This window comes from Dunckerocampus dactyliophorus, chromosome 2 (assembly GCF_027744805.1).
Source record: "Dunckerocampus dactyliophorus isolate RoL2022-P2 chromosome 2, RoL_Ddac_1.1, whole genome shotgun sequence".
Classification (NCBI taxonomy): domain Eukaryota; kingdom Metazoa; phylum Chordata; class Actinopteri; order Syngnathiformes; family Syngnathidae; genus Dunckerocampus; species Dunckerocampus dactyliophorus.
Genome location: NC_072820.1, coordinates 21038486 through 21052847, shown reverse-complemented (window position 1 = coordinate 21052847; position 14362 = coordinate 21038486). Strand labels below are relative to the sequence as shown.

Below are 14362 nucleotides of genomic sequence, written 5' to 3'. Positions count from 1 at the left end.
TCCTGCACCTGGTCTGTCCTGTAACCCCACCTCTTCTTATCCCAGTGGAACAGTCCAGGGCTTTCCATTTCTTGGTTGGTGACACGCGCGCTCACCTGCCTTGTCTCTCCATAACATTAGCGGCTCGCTAAAGAGGCCGCACTGGTTCTTGTAGCACACGGATTTACGGATTTAATCAACTGCAAAAAAACCCAACCCAAAACACTTGCAGCGGTGTGTGACATTTGCCTTCTCTGGTGTCAGCGTCACGCGTCGCAGTCGAGCTGTGGAGTCGGAGGACCGCGCAAGTTCAAATGCACCGAGTGTTCCAAGGCCTTCAAGTATAAGCATCACCTGAAGGAGCACCTGCGCATTCACAGCGGTGAGTCATTGCCGTAGTGACCGAAGAATAATTAACAGCTTTAATGTCTGCGTGTAAGGTTGGATATCTGTCAAAAATCAACATGGTTCTTACGTTGAAATTGAGGGTTGACAACTCAAAATCATTACGGTCCTTGTTTTGATAGAACATCATCAACTGCAGACGAGTCGAACATTGTGATTGGATCGGCTGCATATGCCACATTTGATATCATTTAAAATCATCAGGGTTTTTTCTTTGACATAAGACTACAATGCTGTGAGGTTTTGTATACGTCAAGAAATATGCCTAATAGTGTGCATCATGTGTACTGATCTGAGCCTGACAACTGGCTCTAATACCTGTGACATGGTTTGAAATCAATAGGGTTCTTGCTTTGACAATTGGTGAGAGGTTGGTGTTTGGTTTTTTTTTAAGTTGCCAATGGTTCACAGGTGACAAGGACCATTTAGCATCATGAACTTTGAACCCAGCTACCTCAGGTGTCTGGGAGTGGATATCATTAAAAAACAATAGGGTTCTTGCTTTCACAAGCATTGCATCTGGCTAAGCTTGAACCCAGCAGCCATGTTGGAGCGTGTCCAAGCCCAGCCTAGTTCTGTCACTTTGTAGTACTGACAAAACAAACGACAACAAAGAGAATAGATGTTTTAACAGTGTGTCGTTTCTAGGAGAGAAACCGTACGAATGCTCAAACTGCAAGAAGAGGTTCTCCCACTCGGGCTCGTACAGCTCCCACATCAGTAGTAAGAAGTGCGTGCAAGCAGTCACACCCAACGGCGTGGCTCACAAAGCCATGAAGATGCAGCTCCCCGTCGGCAACTCCACCACCATGCGCGTTGCCATCGCGCCGGTCCGCCCGGCCCTCAAAGAGAAGCCTGAAAGCAAACCCCTCCAAGAGCAGCTCCCCGTCACTCAGATCAAATCGGAACCTGATGAACATCCCTGCAAGCCAGCCATGGCGCCACCGGCCGGGGTGGCAAATGTGGTGACCTCGCAGCCAGTGGCGGCCCCCGCTGCGCTCCCTCAGGGTGTGGCCATGGTTCTGCCCACCATGGGCCTGGTGCCGCCCCTCAACATCAATGTGAATGACCTGCAGAACGTTCTGAAGGTGGCCATGGATGGGAACGTGCTCAGGCAGGTGCTGGGCACGACTAACGGTGCTGTGTTGCAGCCTCAGCAGCAGATTATCAGCCTGCCCGCCTTCGTGGACCACGACGGCACCACCAAGATCATCATCAACTACAGCATTGGACCGGCACCAGCCACCACCGCCACCACTCAGCCAATGTCGCTTTTTGTCAAAAACAACCTCCCTCTCACTCCCGTTCCCCCCGTCGCTGCCGCAGCCCCTACCCCCACCAAAACGGACAAATCGCCCTCTCCGAAGGTTGACCTCAGCCTCGTCAAGGAAGAGCCCGAGTCGATGCTCGTCACAGAAACGGAACCGGACCAGCAGATGCAGAAGACCATAAAGACTGAAATGGCTGACGTTCCACAAGCCGACGGCGACAGTACTTGTTTACTTTGTGACAACTGTCCCGAAAACCTGGAGGCGCTGCACTTGCTCCAGCACCACAAGGCGGCCAACGGGGAGGCCGTGGACTCCGCCGCCCTGGACCCCTCCTTTGCTGCTTTGCTCAGCGAGGCGGGTGTGACGCTTCAGGAACCTCCCGTGGACGACCTTCTGTCGCTCCTCAAGAGCTACTTTGCCTCCAACGCCAACCCCAGCAAGGAGGAGCTGGAGAAGATCTCAGACTCTGTCAGTATTCCCCTGGATGTCGTCAGGAAGTGGTTTGTCAAGATGAACTCTGGCAAGAAAAGCAGCAGTGACACGGAAGAATCCAAACAGACTCAACCACCAAAGTCTCACTCTGATTTCTCCAATCAGAATGGAGAGAGACGGGAAGACGCCAAAGCCTCATCGGAGTGCGGAAGTGCTTCCCCATCTGACTCCTCATCATTAAGCCTCAATGCCAACGACCTGGTCATCGTCAAAAGTGAGCCCGAGGACCCAGAGGCTTCGGACTCCCAAGCAGAACCCTTGGATCTGTCCCTCCCAAAACAACTCACAGCCACGCCAGAAGACCCGCCTCCTGCCAAAAATCCGCCGCAGCCTCTCAACCTGACCTGTCTGCGGAAGGAGCAGGTCGGGGGGCGCACCGTCTATGTTGCCACGCCTCAGACCCACAGTGCCGTCAACATCGTCCCTGCCTCCCAGCTGCCCACCCTGGTGGCCATCACCGGTCAGGGCACGGTGGGCTGCCTGGGCGCCCTCAACACCTCAGCCAAGCGAACCATCCTCATCCCGCAGCTCACCTACACCTATGCCGCCACGGCTGGCAACGCAGCCAAGACTGTCGTCCTCAACGGACACAAGGTAAGAACACCAACGGTGGTCTTGGTACAAAAACAAGTGGGAGTCTGCGGCTAGTTTTCATGTGCATGCAGCTGTCATTGCTAACTAAATATCATGGACTGAGGAATTGTCTCTCTTGTAGACGCCTGACACGAGCTCTGATGCGTCCACGGCGGAGGACCAAAAGGAACTGAAGAAGGCGCGGCTGGAAAACGGCATCTACGCCTGCGATCTATGTTCCAAGGTCTTCCAGAAGGGCAGCTCCTTGCTCAGGCACAAATACGAACACACCGGTGCGTCGCCTTCCACAGTTCCAGCCCTTGCCAAAGACGGCATCGTTTCTCTAACATTTTTTGTTTTTTGCAGGAAAGCGTCCGCATGAGTGCCCGGTCTGCAAGAAGGCCTTTAAACACAAGCACCACCTCATCGAGCACTCGCGCCTGCACTCGGGCGAGAAGCCCTACCAGTGCAATAAGTGCGGCAAGCGCTTCTCGCACTCGGGTTCGTACTCGCAGCACATGAACCACCGCTACTCCTACTGCAAGAGAGACGGGTTGAGCCAGGACGTCGGCCCGATGTCGGACAGCCCCGGCCCGATGTCGCACTCGCAGCTGGACTCTGACGGCCGGGAGAGCGAGGACGATGAGGCCATGTGTGTGGACGACGTCCGGGTGGTGCAGGTGGACGACGGCGTGTGCGAGATCTATGAGGGCAACTTTGACGACGATGACGAGGACGAGGACGAGGAGGATGGAGAGGAAGGGGAGGAGCAGGAGCAGGAGCAGGAGGTGGTGCAGGAGGTGGAGCAGGAGGTGGTGCAGGATGTGGTGAAGGATGTGGTGCAGGGGGAGGAAGGGGAAAGGAAAGGGAAGAAGAAGGAGGCAGCAGACATGGAAGTGGATGAATTTGCCTGCGGTGTCGTGGAGGTTGAGCTGAAGCACGACCAGTCGCTGGAGTCCCCCGAGGACAAGGAGGAGTCTGCAGGTGTGAATTTGGAGCATATGGCGGACTGCGCCTATAAAAACATCAGGGATTGGTCGGACAGCGAGGAATCCTCGGACGAAGCTGTGACAAATGCCAAATGAGCGAATTCTTTCAGGACACTTTGATGAGAACGGTCCACTACTGTGTTGAAACCGCCGGGTGTGCCTGAACTTCACAAACTTTTTCTTTCCCGTGCAAATATCAGTGTTACAAATGTTTATAGACGTTGTTTGCTCCATTACTAACTCGCTCAGCTTGTTTATACGATCTTTTTATTGCCAATGAAGTTTCCTAAAAATCAGTATTTTATTGAGTTCTACGAACAAAACGCTCTGCACTACGGTATTCCCGCTGCGGATACGCGCCTCACCCATTGTACGCCCTTCAGTGTTACATTCGCGCGCTCGCCGGCATTTTCAGTTTCAGACTGTTAGCCTTAAGGAAAACAAACTAGGGAGGTTCCAGGAGTCCGGGGCGAGAGCGTGGCTTTGCGGCGTCCCGACTCCGGAAAGCTAGCATTGCGATCCAGAAGAAAAAAACTAAACAAAAAAAAATAAAAACTTCTCCTCATTCGGGTCGAGCTTCTCCATGCTGGCGCCCCCCTGCCTTATGCAAGACCTGTGTGCTGTTAAAGTGCCATTGAACAGTGTTGTCACGTGAACAGTATTACTACTATTATTACGTTACGTCTGTTACTCGCTACGAACGCCACGTTGGCTCGCCTTTGACCGCCTGCTCACGACAGCCACCGCACGCCACCCAGGATACACAATTGTCTGCATTTTTAAAAATTGGCTTTCGTAGGCAAGTAAAATCTCATCGAGAATTTTTCCAAGAGCTCAAGTTTACAATTTTTTTTTTTTTTTTTTTTTTTTTTACAATAAGCATTCCCAATCCCAAAGATAAGCATGTAGTTGATGTTGAAGTTATTTTTGTGGTGATTAATGTGAAAATGTGTTGTTTGGTCCCTTAGTGGCCACAATCGGCCTCCAATCATCATCTGTATTGAGTTGGACGCTTTTAACGTGAGGAAACTTTTTAACGCAGAAAAATGTTGCACATTGAACTCACCTGTGGATATTAGCACGGAATGATCGTTGCTCACGTTTTAACAACAACTACACTCTAGATTTTGTCCAACTTGTGCACTTGTCTTAGGTTAAAACGGCGGCGAGCTGTCCCGCACTTCAGGTGGCAAACTTTAGCCAACGTGACGTTCATGTGGTTTATTTTACCGAAACAGTATTTGTTGTTTTTTTTCACCCACGTTTCATTTTATGTGTGTTTTTAACAAAAGCCAGTATTAGAACCTTTTCCACAGGTTTCCGGTTTAGTCTTTAGACGACTTTTTTTTTTTTTTTTTTATATTTATGTGTCTTATTTTTGTATTTTCTGTGAGGGTTATTTATTACACATTGTAGCGTACATGACTGTAGGCTGAATTGATACAATAATATATTTTAGTATGAAAAATAATCCCGAGACAAACCGCAGTTTGTTTTACAAAAAAGAAAAGGTGAAAATGTACCACATGTATTCTATTAACACCGAGAAAAAAAAGAGGAATGAAAGTGTTACGTGTCATTATGAAGCTACTGATTTGAAACGCATGTGTCGTCGTGGTTTTAATGAAGGATCTCCCAGACGTTGCTCCTCCCACATTTGTCTTTGGAACAACTTGTCCTGTTCCGTGCCATGAATTTGTTCCAGCGGACCATTGAAGGCTGCGTCATGTTTGTAATGAACCCACTATCCTTTCTAATGTCTTTTATTTTAGATTTGCTCCATTTTTATGACTCCCCATTACAATAAAGATGTGACTGCATCCCGAGCAGCAGCCTTGTCAGCTTCTTTCACCTCCTAAATCATCCCATGACCACAGGTGTGGACTCGAACCACGCGACTTGTGCTCTAGTCTCAAATTTGATGACCTTGAACTCGACAATATCATCAAAGGCTTGCGCTTCGACGTGGACTTTTGACATCGTGACTCGGGATGTGACTCGAACCTTAGTCTAATGACTTCAAAATAATTGTGATTTTCATGGGTGTGCTGAGAAAATGAGTCCCCATTCAAGGTATTCAGCTAACGTGATCGTTATTATGTCATTTCCAGCAAGACAACATATTCAAATGTACCCTAATAGATTGTTACATTGTTAAAATGGCATTTTATTTGGTAAACACCAAACGGTGCTTATGACTTGTAAGGCCTCGAAACTTTCAAGCCTTTGACTTCGGATTTGACTTGGACTGGCACATCTTGAGATTGACTCAGGTTAAAGACTTCACTTACTTGAGACTTGCAAAAACACTGACTTTCTCCCTCCTCTGCCCGTTACTAATGTGATCAGTGAGCGTTAAAACTCATTATGCTAGCTGCTAGCATGCTAACGGTTAGCATTTTAGCAATTTTGGCAGTTGTAAACTTAAATAATTGCATCATGAAGTTTCCCCGTTGGGCAAATTTTTATTTATATACTTATATACTTCATTAATCCCCAACAGGGGAAATTCATGACACAACTTTAAATATACATTAGTACATGCAGTATATATACATTAGTGATGTGCGGTAGGGTTCATGGCTGGTGAGGCACTAACTCTTGGAGGATTTTTAAAATGTTAATACAGTTTGCTCTGCTTTGAAATACATATGAATTTAATTTTGTATTAACTGGAAAACATTTGTTTTTTTACCGTTTATCTGTACTCTATATAAAGTACATGCGGTCTTTTCTTCTCCAGGAAAAGTTCTGAGACTTTGTTGCAAAAGTCTGATCACCTCCTGGTGAGTTTGGGTGTATAATCCCCCATCTCGACAGTCAAATTCATTCATTCATTCATTCAGCATAAAAACATCTTGAATGCATTTTACTTTGGGCTAGCTAGTGCTGTTGTCAAAACTCCCCCAAAACACTGGGTTTTCCTCTATGGAAGAACGGCAGTGACGAGCACCTTCCAGTTCGTGCACGCTGACCCCTCGGGATGCAGCAGTACTGCAAGTATTTCCTGTATTTTGTATTTTATTGTCAATAAAAATAATGACATCACACATTAAAGATATAACACAGGATGTAGCAAGTCATGGTGTATAATAAAAGTTTCCGAAACATATCATTGGCCACATGCTGACAAAGAAACTGGCAGGTTTGGCAGGTAACAGCAATATTTGACTATAGTCAGTGGTGACTGAGTTAAAATTGTATCATAGGTTGACATAAAAGTGTTGAGTGCTTCAGTGAGGTCAACATGCATGGCGGTCATCAGGTAGATGTTCGCCTGTGAGGCTGCACTCATGTTACCTGTTAGCTCATCATCGTGATAGGAGACTATAATGGAGGACGCTGAGGGTTTTGGTGTGTGCATTTATGTGCTTTTGAGTCTCTTAACTATGAGAAAATGAAATTGTGTTTTTGTGTCAAGTTTTAGGTTAGTTTGGTAAATATATTCCCTTTATTGCCTTTTGGAAGCAGAAGACACTTTTATTAGCAGAGCCATGCTAATTGTGCACTTTTATTGTTGGTTTCCTCACTTGTGAGCTCAGCGTTGAAACCTACCAGCCTGTTACGACACTTGCAACCACCAGAGGGCGCCAGAAGACAAACCAACGTTGCTGCGCTGTTGAATTTCACATCCAACTGCGGAAACGTTGTTTTGAAACATCGTTTATAATCCCTCTGAAACATGAAAAAAAGATATGACATTCTTAGAAGTGCACGAATAAAAAGCTGAGTGCGGGTGTGATGAAAATGAGTACGTGATTCTTTTAAGTGCAAGGAAAATGAAAATGTAAAACAATACATGTGAGACAGCACAGCAGAATGACACCTGAGTGCTTTGGAATGAATATTCATGCAGGCACCCGATGCCGTTGGCGTCAAATGTGACTATAAAATAAGCCAAAAACGCATTTTAGCTGACTTTATTAGTAGCAATCAGCGTGACGCTTTATGACCGACAATCACTAACAGCTAAGAGGTTTCTACAAAGACTCCTTAGGAGCAAAACGTGCTATGTTTAAGTGTTCTAACAAGAACTGAAAGCTGCAGCCTCACTTTATCACGTACTGATGTGACCTTTGAACCCGTGTAGCATTAAAAACAAGAATGTCGCTATAGTGCATGAATAAGATACAACAGTGACGCAACTTTGTGCAATCAGAGGACGAAGACTCGTTCGCACAGGAAACATTTGTGAAGTAGAAGAGGGCACAGTGGAGCAACGTGGAATGAAATAAATACAACGTTGCAGTAGACTCATAAAGTGATGCAACAAAACAAAATGCAGAAACCTGGTGTGCATGTGTGATTATGCATGTCGATGTGTTTCTGTGTATTTTCTTTTTTTGTTGTCCTGTCCAGCCACTGGGACAGATAGCATTGTTGATCTACATGCCCTTACATGCTAACCAGGTTTTCTCTGCCAGGAAAAAGAGTAAGATGCCCTTCTCCTGTTCCATGGTGGTTTTATTAGACTTTATTTGGTGTTTATTGTTAAGCAAATTTGGAGCGGCCGGACCGGAGCAGGAGGGGATAGAGAAGAAGAGAAAAGAAGACAAGAGGGGGGAGTGCGAGGACAACAATACAGAGATAGTCAACAACAATAACAAAGCAACAGAAACAAACAACGGGACTACATCAGCAAATGTCTATAACGGTCATAAAGACCATAATGGAACTAACAAAATAATATCAACAGCCACAGTGATAATACGGTATCGAAACAGTCATACTGATTAGTGGTAACAGTGGTAATAAAACTATCCATTCTATCCATTTTCTACACCGCTTCATCCTCATTAGGGTTGCGGGGGCATGCTGGAGCCTATCCCAGCTGACTTCGGGCGACAGGCGGGGTACACCCTGGACTGGTCGCCAGCCAATTCACACTCACATTCATACCTATGGACAATTTAGAGTTGCCAATTAACCTCACCTGGGGTAATCAAACTATGAACTATAATAATGAACACATAATAACTGTTAGCTATCTCGTATGTGCAATTGTCACTGAGAATGTATGAAAGGTGAGGGACCGCCTCCTACCACCCAGCATGCCCCACGCTACACAGCCAGGGCGGGCCCCCATCAACAGAGAGCCACCAGCCCCACAGGTGGAACTGCTTGTACTGACAGGAGAAGGGGCGAAGGCGGCTGTCTTGCACCTTGAAACCAGTTGCTTGGGGCAGGTGGGGCTCTTCAGCCTGGGAAGGCAGCTCACATATGGGAAGGGAAGCCTTGATTCCAAACCTCCGCTACCTTGTGGGATACCCAACCACAGGAAAAGCTAGGGGAGTCAACCCTGGGGGAAAAAAACAGAGCTTGAGTCCCTAAGTCGTTCCGGTAACTCCTGCGGCACTGTTGGTGCTAAAATGTATTGGCTTCACCGTTTCTTTGTATCCATCACCAGTGAGGAGAGGGGGAACCTACTACTTGTACAACAGTTGGTTCTCCATGTCACACCTTCCTCGAGCAAGGAAAAGGCGTAGGAAAATGGAGTGGGATTTGCATACTCCCACTGTATGGCAGAAACAATGCCACACCCGTCATTGGGCCTCATTCACGAACATCTTCTTAAAAGTCTTCTTAAGAAGTGTACTTAAGAAGGCGCGGTTTGGAAACTGCGCCACATTCACGACACGTTCTTAAGTAGGGATAATCTTTCGCACCGGTGTTCTTAGGTTGATGAATGCCAACTGCGATGCCCGTGCATGTGAGCCCTAATTTGCATAAGTCACCGCCTATTATTTCCTATATAAGGTAAAATATGTGCCGTGCGCAACAGGTAGCTGGAGGCGGAGATGGCAACTCGCTTTTACAAGGAGTGAGCGAACACAAGACCACCTTATTTTCACGTGTATCCACCGGTCATCAGGCCATCCAAAAAGAGTCGGCATGGAGCACCATTGCAGGAAACATAAATGCCGTTTCCACGGAGAAACGCACCACCGCAGAGGTTAAAAAGAAGTGTTTTGACTTAAAATAGACTCAAAAAAAAAGATTGGACTGCACCGGAGGGATCTGGAGGAAACGGGAGGTGGGCCATCAATCAGAAACCAAACCATTTCGGAAACTCTAGAAAATATTTACACAATCATGATGGAAAAATAAAGTCAAAATACATAGTTTGTGTGTGACAATTTATTTTTTCTGTGGTTACATTTGATTAGACGCTGCCTAATGAATACAGCAGCCCCGTGCTCTGGCTCAAGACGTGGCTGGGGGCGCATGTCGTTATCTGGGGGTGCTACGTGCGCAATAGACACACCACCTTTCATTGCGATGTTATTCTGATGATCCTGCACACCTGCAAGAACAGAGAGGGAAGCCTGAAGCCTGAAGCGGGACATCAAATATTCGTGGCTTTCAGCAAATAAATCTAATGGTGCCTTTACATTCTCTCTCTGCGCAGCGCACGTCCAGCCAGCTACTTTTTTTTTGATGAATTGGGATTTGAATATATATTTATCTATGGAGTATATTTTAGTTGTTTTGATGATAAATAATTGTTGGGATATTTTATTTGCACTACATTTTTTGGGATCAGGTTGCAAAATCCATCATGAGGGCGATTGCGCATTGAAAGTGCAAGCTTTGCTTGTGCGTAAGAGTCCTCCTGAGCGTTCGTAGAATTTGTTCTTAGGTCTAAGAACTGTGAGTTAAGAACACGTTTCGTGAATGCCAAAAATCTTCGTAAGAAGGCTTTAAGAACACATTTGTGCGTAAGAACGTTTCGTGAATGAGGCCCATTATCGTTGAGTTCACCGACAGGCAATTTAAAACTGAGCTGCTGAAACAGGGAAAGAAGCTGAAAGGTACACACATCTACATGAATGAGCATCTGACAAAGCCAAGAAAGCACACAACTTGAGGAAGCAGGGAAAGATTAAAGGCAAAATATAAATCAAGCATGGTAGCATGATGGGAAGACCTGGAAGTGGAAATCTTTAGCGATCCAGATCACAAACGACTGCACTGGAGAATAGTATACATCAGGACAACAAGGGAAAAAGGATTTTAATTTTTTTTTTTTTACACACAACTGCTTTTATTATATAGCAGAATAATGTAAATAGTGCATGTTGAATACAGGAAGCGAATAAATGTCTTAGCAATTGATGTGAAACGGAGAGGGGGTAGGTTTAAAAAAGCTCTGCTTCTTCCTAATCCTTTTTTGTGAGTTGTAACGAAGAATTCCAATGTAAACAGCATGCATGTTTGACTAATGAAACCATAACCATCAGTGGGGACTTGACCAGACAGTCTTTCTTGGCAGAGACTGTGAAGTGTCAGTCTTGTTCAAAAAATGATATTAATAATATATCTTGCCATATACCCTGACTAGGATGCTAACCACAGTCCCCTGTGCCAAGTGCTGATGTGGTCACAGCAATCAAGTCAGTAAGTACCACATAGTACAGGATCCAGTGTGTAAGTTCTTCATTGGCTGGACTGCAGCATTAATAGTTCCGGCTTGTAGTTGAACAAGGCCAGTTCCCTACATATCACTTCACACTGTGTCACTGAACTCCTCCATCGTCTGCCTGCGTCCATGAGTTGGTCTCTTTAAGGATTCTAATAAAGTTAGCGAAAAGACCTTCTTATCTTTAACGACCTGACAGCTTCGCTCTTGCTCCATCTTTTTGTACGTATTGCTTACGTTGGCACTTTTTACCTGAAAGGACGTCACAGCATCCGTGGAGAGAACTTCCCCGAAATCCTCATTTTTGTCATTTCACTCAAAATGTGGCTGTCAGCGGCACACGCACACGCGCACGCGTACACACATGCTGTAAATACATCCATTTACAAATGCATTATTCATGCAGGCCCAGTCAGCACTAATGTATTTTTACCTAGCAGCATGTCTAATGCATTATAACGCATGCCGACACATGTCGTCATGTCATATCTCCCTAACCTCGAACATGAAAACATTCCACTAACGACCCAGAAAGAAAATTCTTCTATTCAACAGAACCGTAAGTATTTAAATCAGTTCACTGGAAGCAGACGATCATTGCAGAGAGGCTTTGAAAACTCATTATGCAGTCAAACCTCGGTATTTTGTACGCTGTATTTTATGTAAGTCCAACATTTTCCACCAAATTTCATCCCAGTTTTTGCCCACAGTTCTGGTTTTTGTATGGAAAAAGTAGTCCGTTTGCCCAAATTGAGCACCTAAACAAAGCATCCCTCCCGTTGGTGACTTGCTCCTTTCTCTGTACTTTTTGTATTGAGTGCGACTGCTAAATAATCCACCATGGGGGTAAAGAAGGTGTGAGTGCCATCACTTTAATAAAGTTGTTAACGAAACACAATCAATACCTGAAGTCCTAATGGAGCGGGATTCCCCTTCCAAACAATAACCTGTCCTCGTCATCTTGTCATCTTGTTTTATGGTATTTTTAATAGTAATCGCTAATTACATGCAGAGCGCAGTGATATTAACAACTTGCAACACGAAATTCGAGCGTTAGCCTTTTTGTGTTTGGACCGCACACAAAATGACGACCATGTGACAACTTCCTGATGCCAAAATAAAGGATTTAAGGATCTTCCTTAGTCGAACACTAAATGTGTTTCTAACAAACAAACGTCCTCTGTGGTCAAGCTTGTCGCCATCCTGGAGGTGATGTCGGTGTGGTCGTGGAGGCGTGACAACTGGTGTACACAAACAAATGGCGGGATTAGACCGACAGCGACTGGTGCGATGGTCGACTTTGCTCAACTGAATGAGAAAACTGTTTGCTGGAGATAAAACACTGGCAGCGTGAGGAATATTGATCTGTTGGACATGCGGGAGCAAGGCAACAGAGCGAGACGCAAAGTTGCGATGGCATGCGTGGACGCATCTTAATGCCACAAAGCCTATAATGCGTATTTGTATGAACACAGAGTTCATTTGGCCTTTCATCCGAGGGTGCAAAGAATACTCAAATATTCTACTCCAGTAGAGTACAATTACTCTACAATAAGGAACGTAAAATGGTTGTAATCACCCACAAATCCATCCAAAGCTAACCAGTGTTTTTATTGGGTGTTGTAATTTAGAATTTGGAAAATAATTTAAATATATTTTACCCAGACTGTTAATAGAAACAATCAAACAAAGTGGACTCAGAACACAACCCTGGGGAACACCCTTGCAAACTAGAATACTTGCAAGAAGTTTGCTAGGAAGTTTAAAAAGATCATTTATGATTTGTAGGGGTGTCTTAGAATATTGGACTATTCGCCGATTCAATTTGGATTCGACCATCAATCTCGCCGTTGACTCATATGAAAATATAATGTGATCAAGATTGTGCCATTCTGACAACCTGGGGGTACCCACGGCTGCTGGTGAGCATACATTTTCACATAGAATGTCTTTGTTTTTGGTATAAATAGCCTATTTTGATACAAATTCATTTGTGTTAATAAAGAACTGTAAATGATGTGTGAACAGAAGGCCTGTACTTACGCAAAATGGTGGCGCATATACACAGTGAAGCCCAGCGTCTCTTCCAAATTTGCAGTTTTGTCGTTATTGTTTTGCTCGTATCAGATCTTGTTTAACATCTTACACTCAACAAGAGCTTTTGGATATTGGATTTCGCAGCGCCATCGACTCGTTGCTGAGATCTCCAGAGTACCTGAGTCTACAGTACACATACCACCCAGCTAGGCGCAAGTGCTCGCAAGCAGCATCGAGAATGTAAACAAAGGTGAGGAAGTAGTGGAGGAATACGAGCTAAGCTCAAGCTAACAGTGCACAGACTGTCCTTACCGAGCATTTTCCTCCCTCTTCAGTGAATAAAATGGACAAGTTACGACTCCACACCACTGACAGTAAGAGACTTTTGTACTGCAACGGCATCATTTTCACCAAGATATTGCTAACTAGCCGAGTATCGGACAATGCTATTGAGCCAGTCAACCGCCACACGCTACGGGCTGATAGATACCTTAAAACCGGCTTCTGAGTCACTAAATAAAGGTACTGTTGTTGCACACTTACCATGTTTACTTTTTTATGTTAGCGTTTTAGCTGTTTTCTTTGAGGAGGAATAAGTCGCAAATGAGATCTGTTGGGATCACTGTTAGCGGTGCGCTTAAAAAAAACAATCTTCGACTGGACATAATCACATTCAACTATTAAAATCCTTAAAATCAAAGACAGCCCGAATCATTTGTTGCACCAAAAGCATTGATTTGATCATAAAAAGAGACACACAGTCATCTCATTATGTCAATTACAGCGCTAGAAGTGCTTTAATCTTATTATTATTATTATTTCTAAACCGGAATCCATGTCCAGATAATAGGACCACACAGTAAGTAAGAGTAAAGTGGAAAATGACACTTACTGTAAATCAACTTTGCTATTCAAAATAAACATTTGGTGCGTACTGTTCCATTCAAAAAAACTGACGTCAGCATTGAAAACACGCCGCAGTCAGCGCATTTGCTATCATTCTACTGTGCATCAACATTCAAATGTCCAAAACAGACGCTCGTCTTCAAATGAGCTTCTCTGTGACGTTTCCTCGTGGCTCATGAAGATGATGAGAGGCTCCGCCCCCTTCATGTTTCCCCCCACTGGGTGAGGGAACAAAGGAGAAAAAGTCAAAAAGAAAAAGATGGAAAATGAGAAAAAAAGAAAAAAAACAT

General features: G+C 45.0%; 1 protein-coding gene across 6 annotated transcripts in view; it reads left to right on the top strand.

The window, feature by feature from the left end:
* The window catches only part of LOC129176607 (zinc finger E-box-binding homeobox 1-like), a 35572-nt gene extending 30037 nt beyond the window's left edge, over positions 1–5535 (top strand). For all 6 annotated transcript variants that reach the window (XM_054766820.1, XM_054766825.1, XM_054766821.1 and 3 more), the window contains 4 exons: positions 244–361; positions 1033–2741; positions 2863–3013; positions 3087–5535. In XM_054766820.1, the coding sequence (XP_054622795.1) occupies positions 244–361; positions 1033–2741; positions 2863–3013; positions 3087–3805 (2697 nt within the window). In that variant the 3' untranslated portion in view covers positions 3806–5535. The remainder of the gene's footprint in view (positions 1–243; positions 362–1032; positions 2742–2862; positions 3014–3086) is intronic.
* The last annotated feature ends 8827 nt before the right edge of the window (positions 5536–14362 follow it).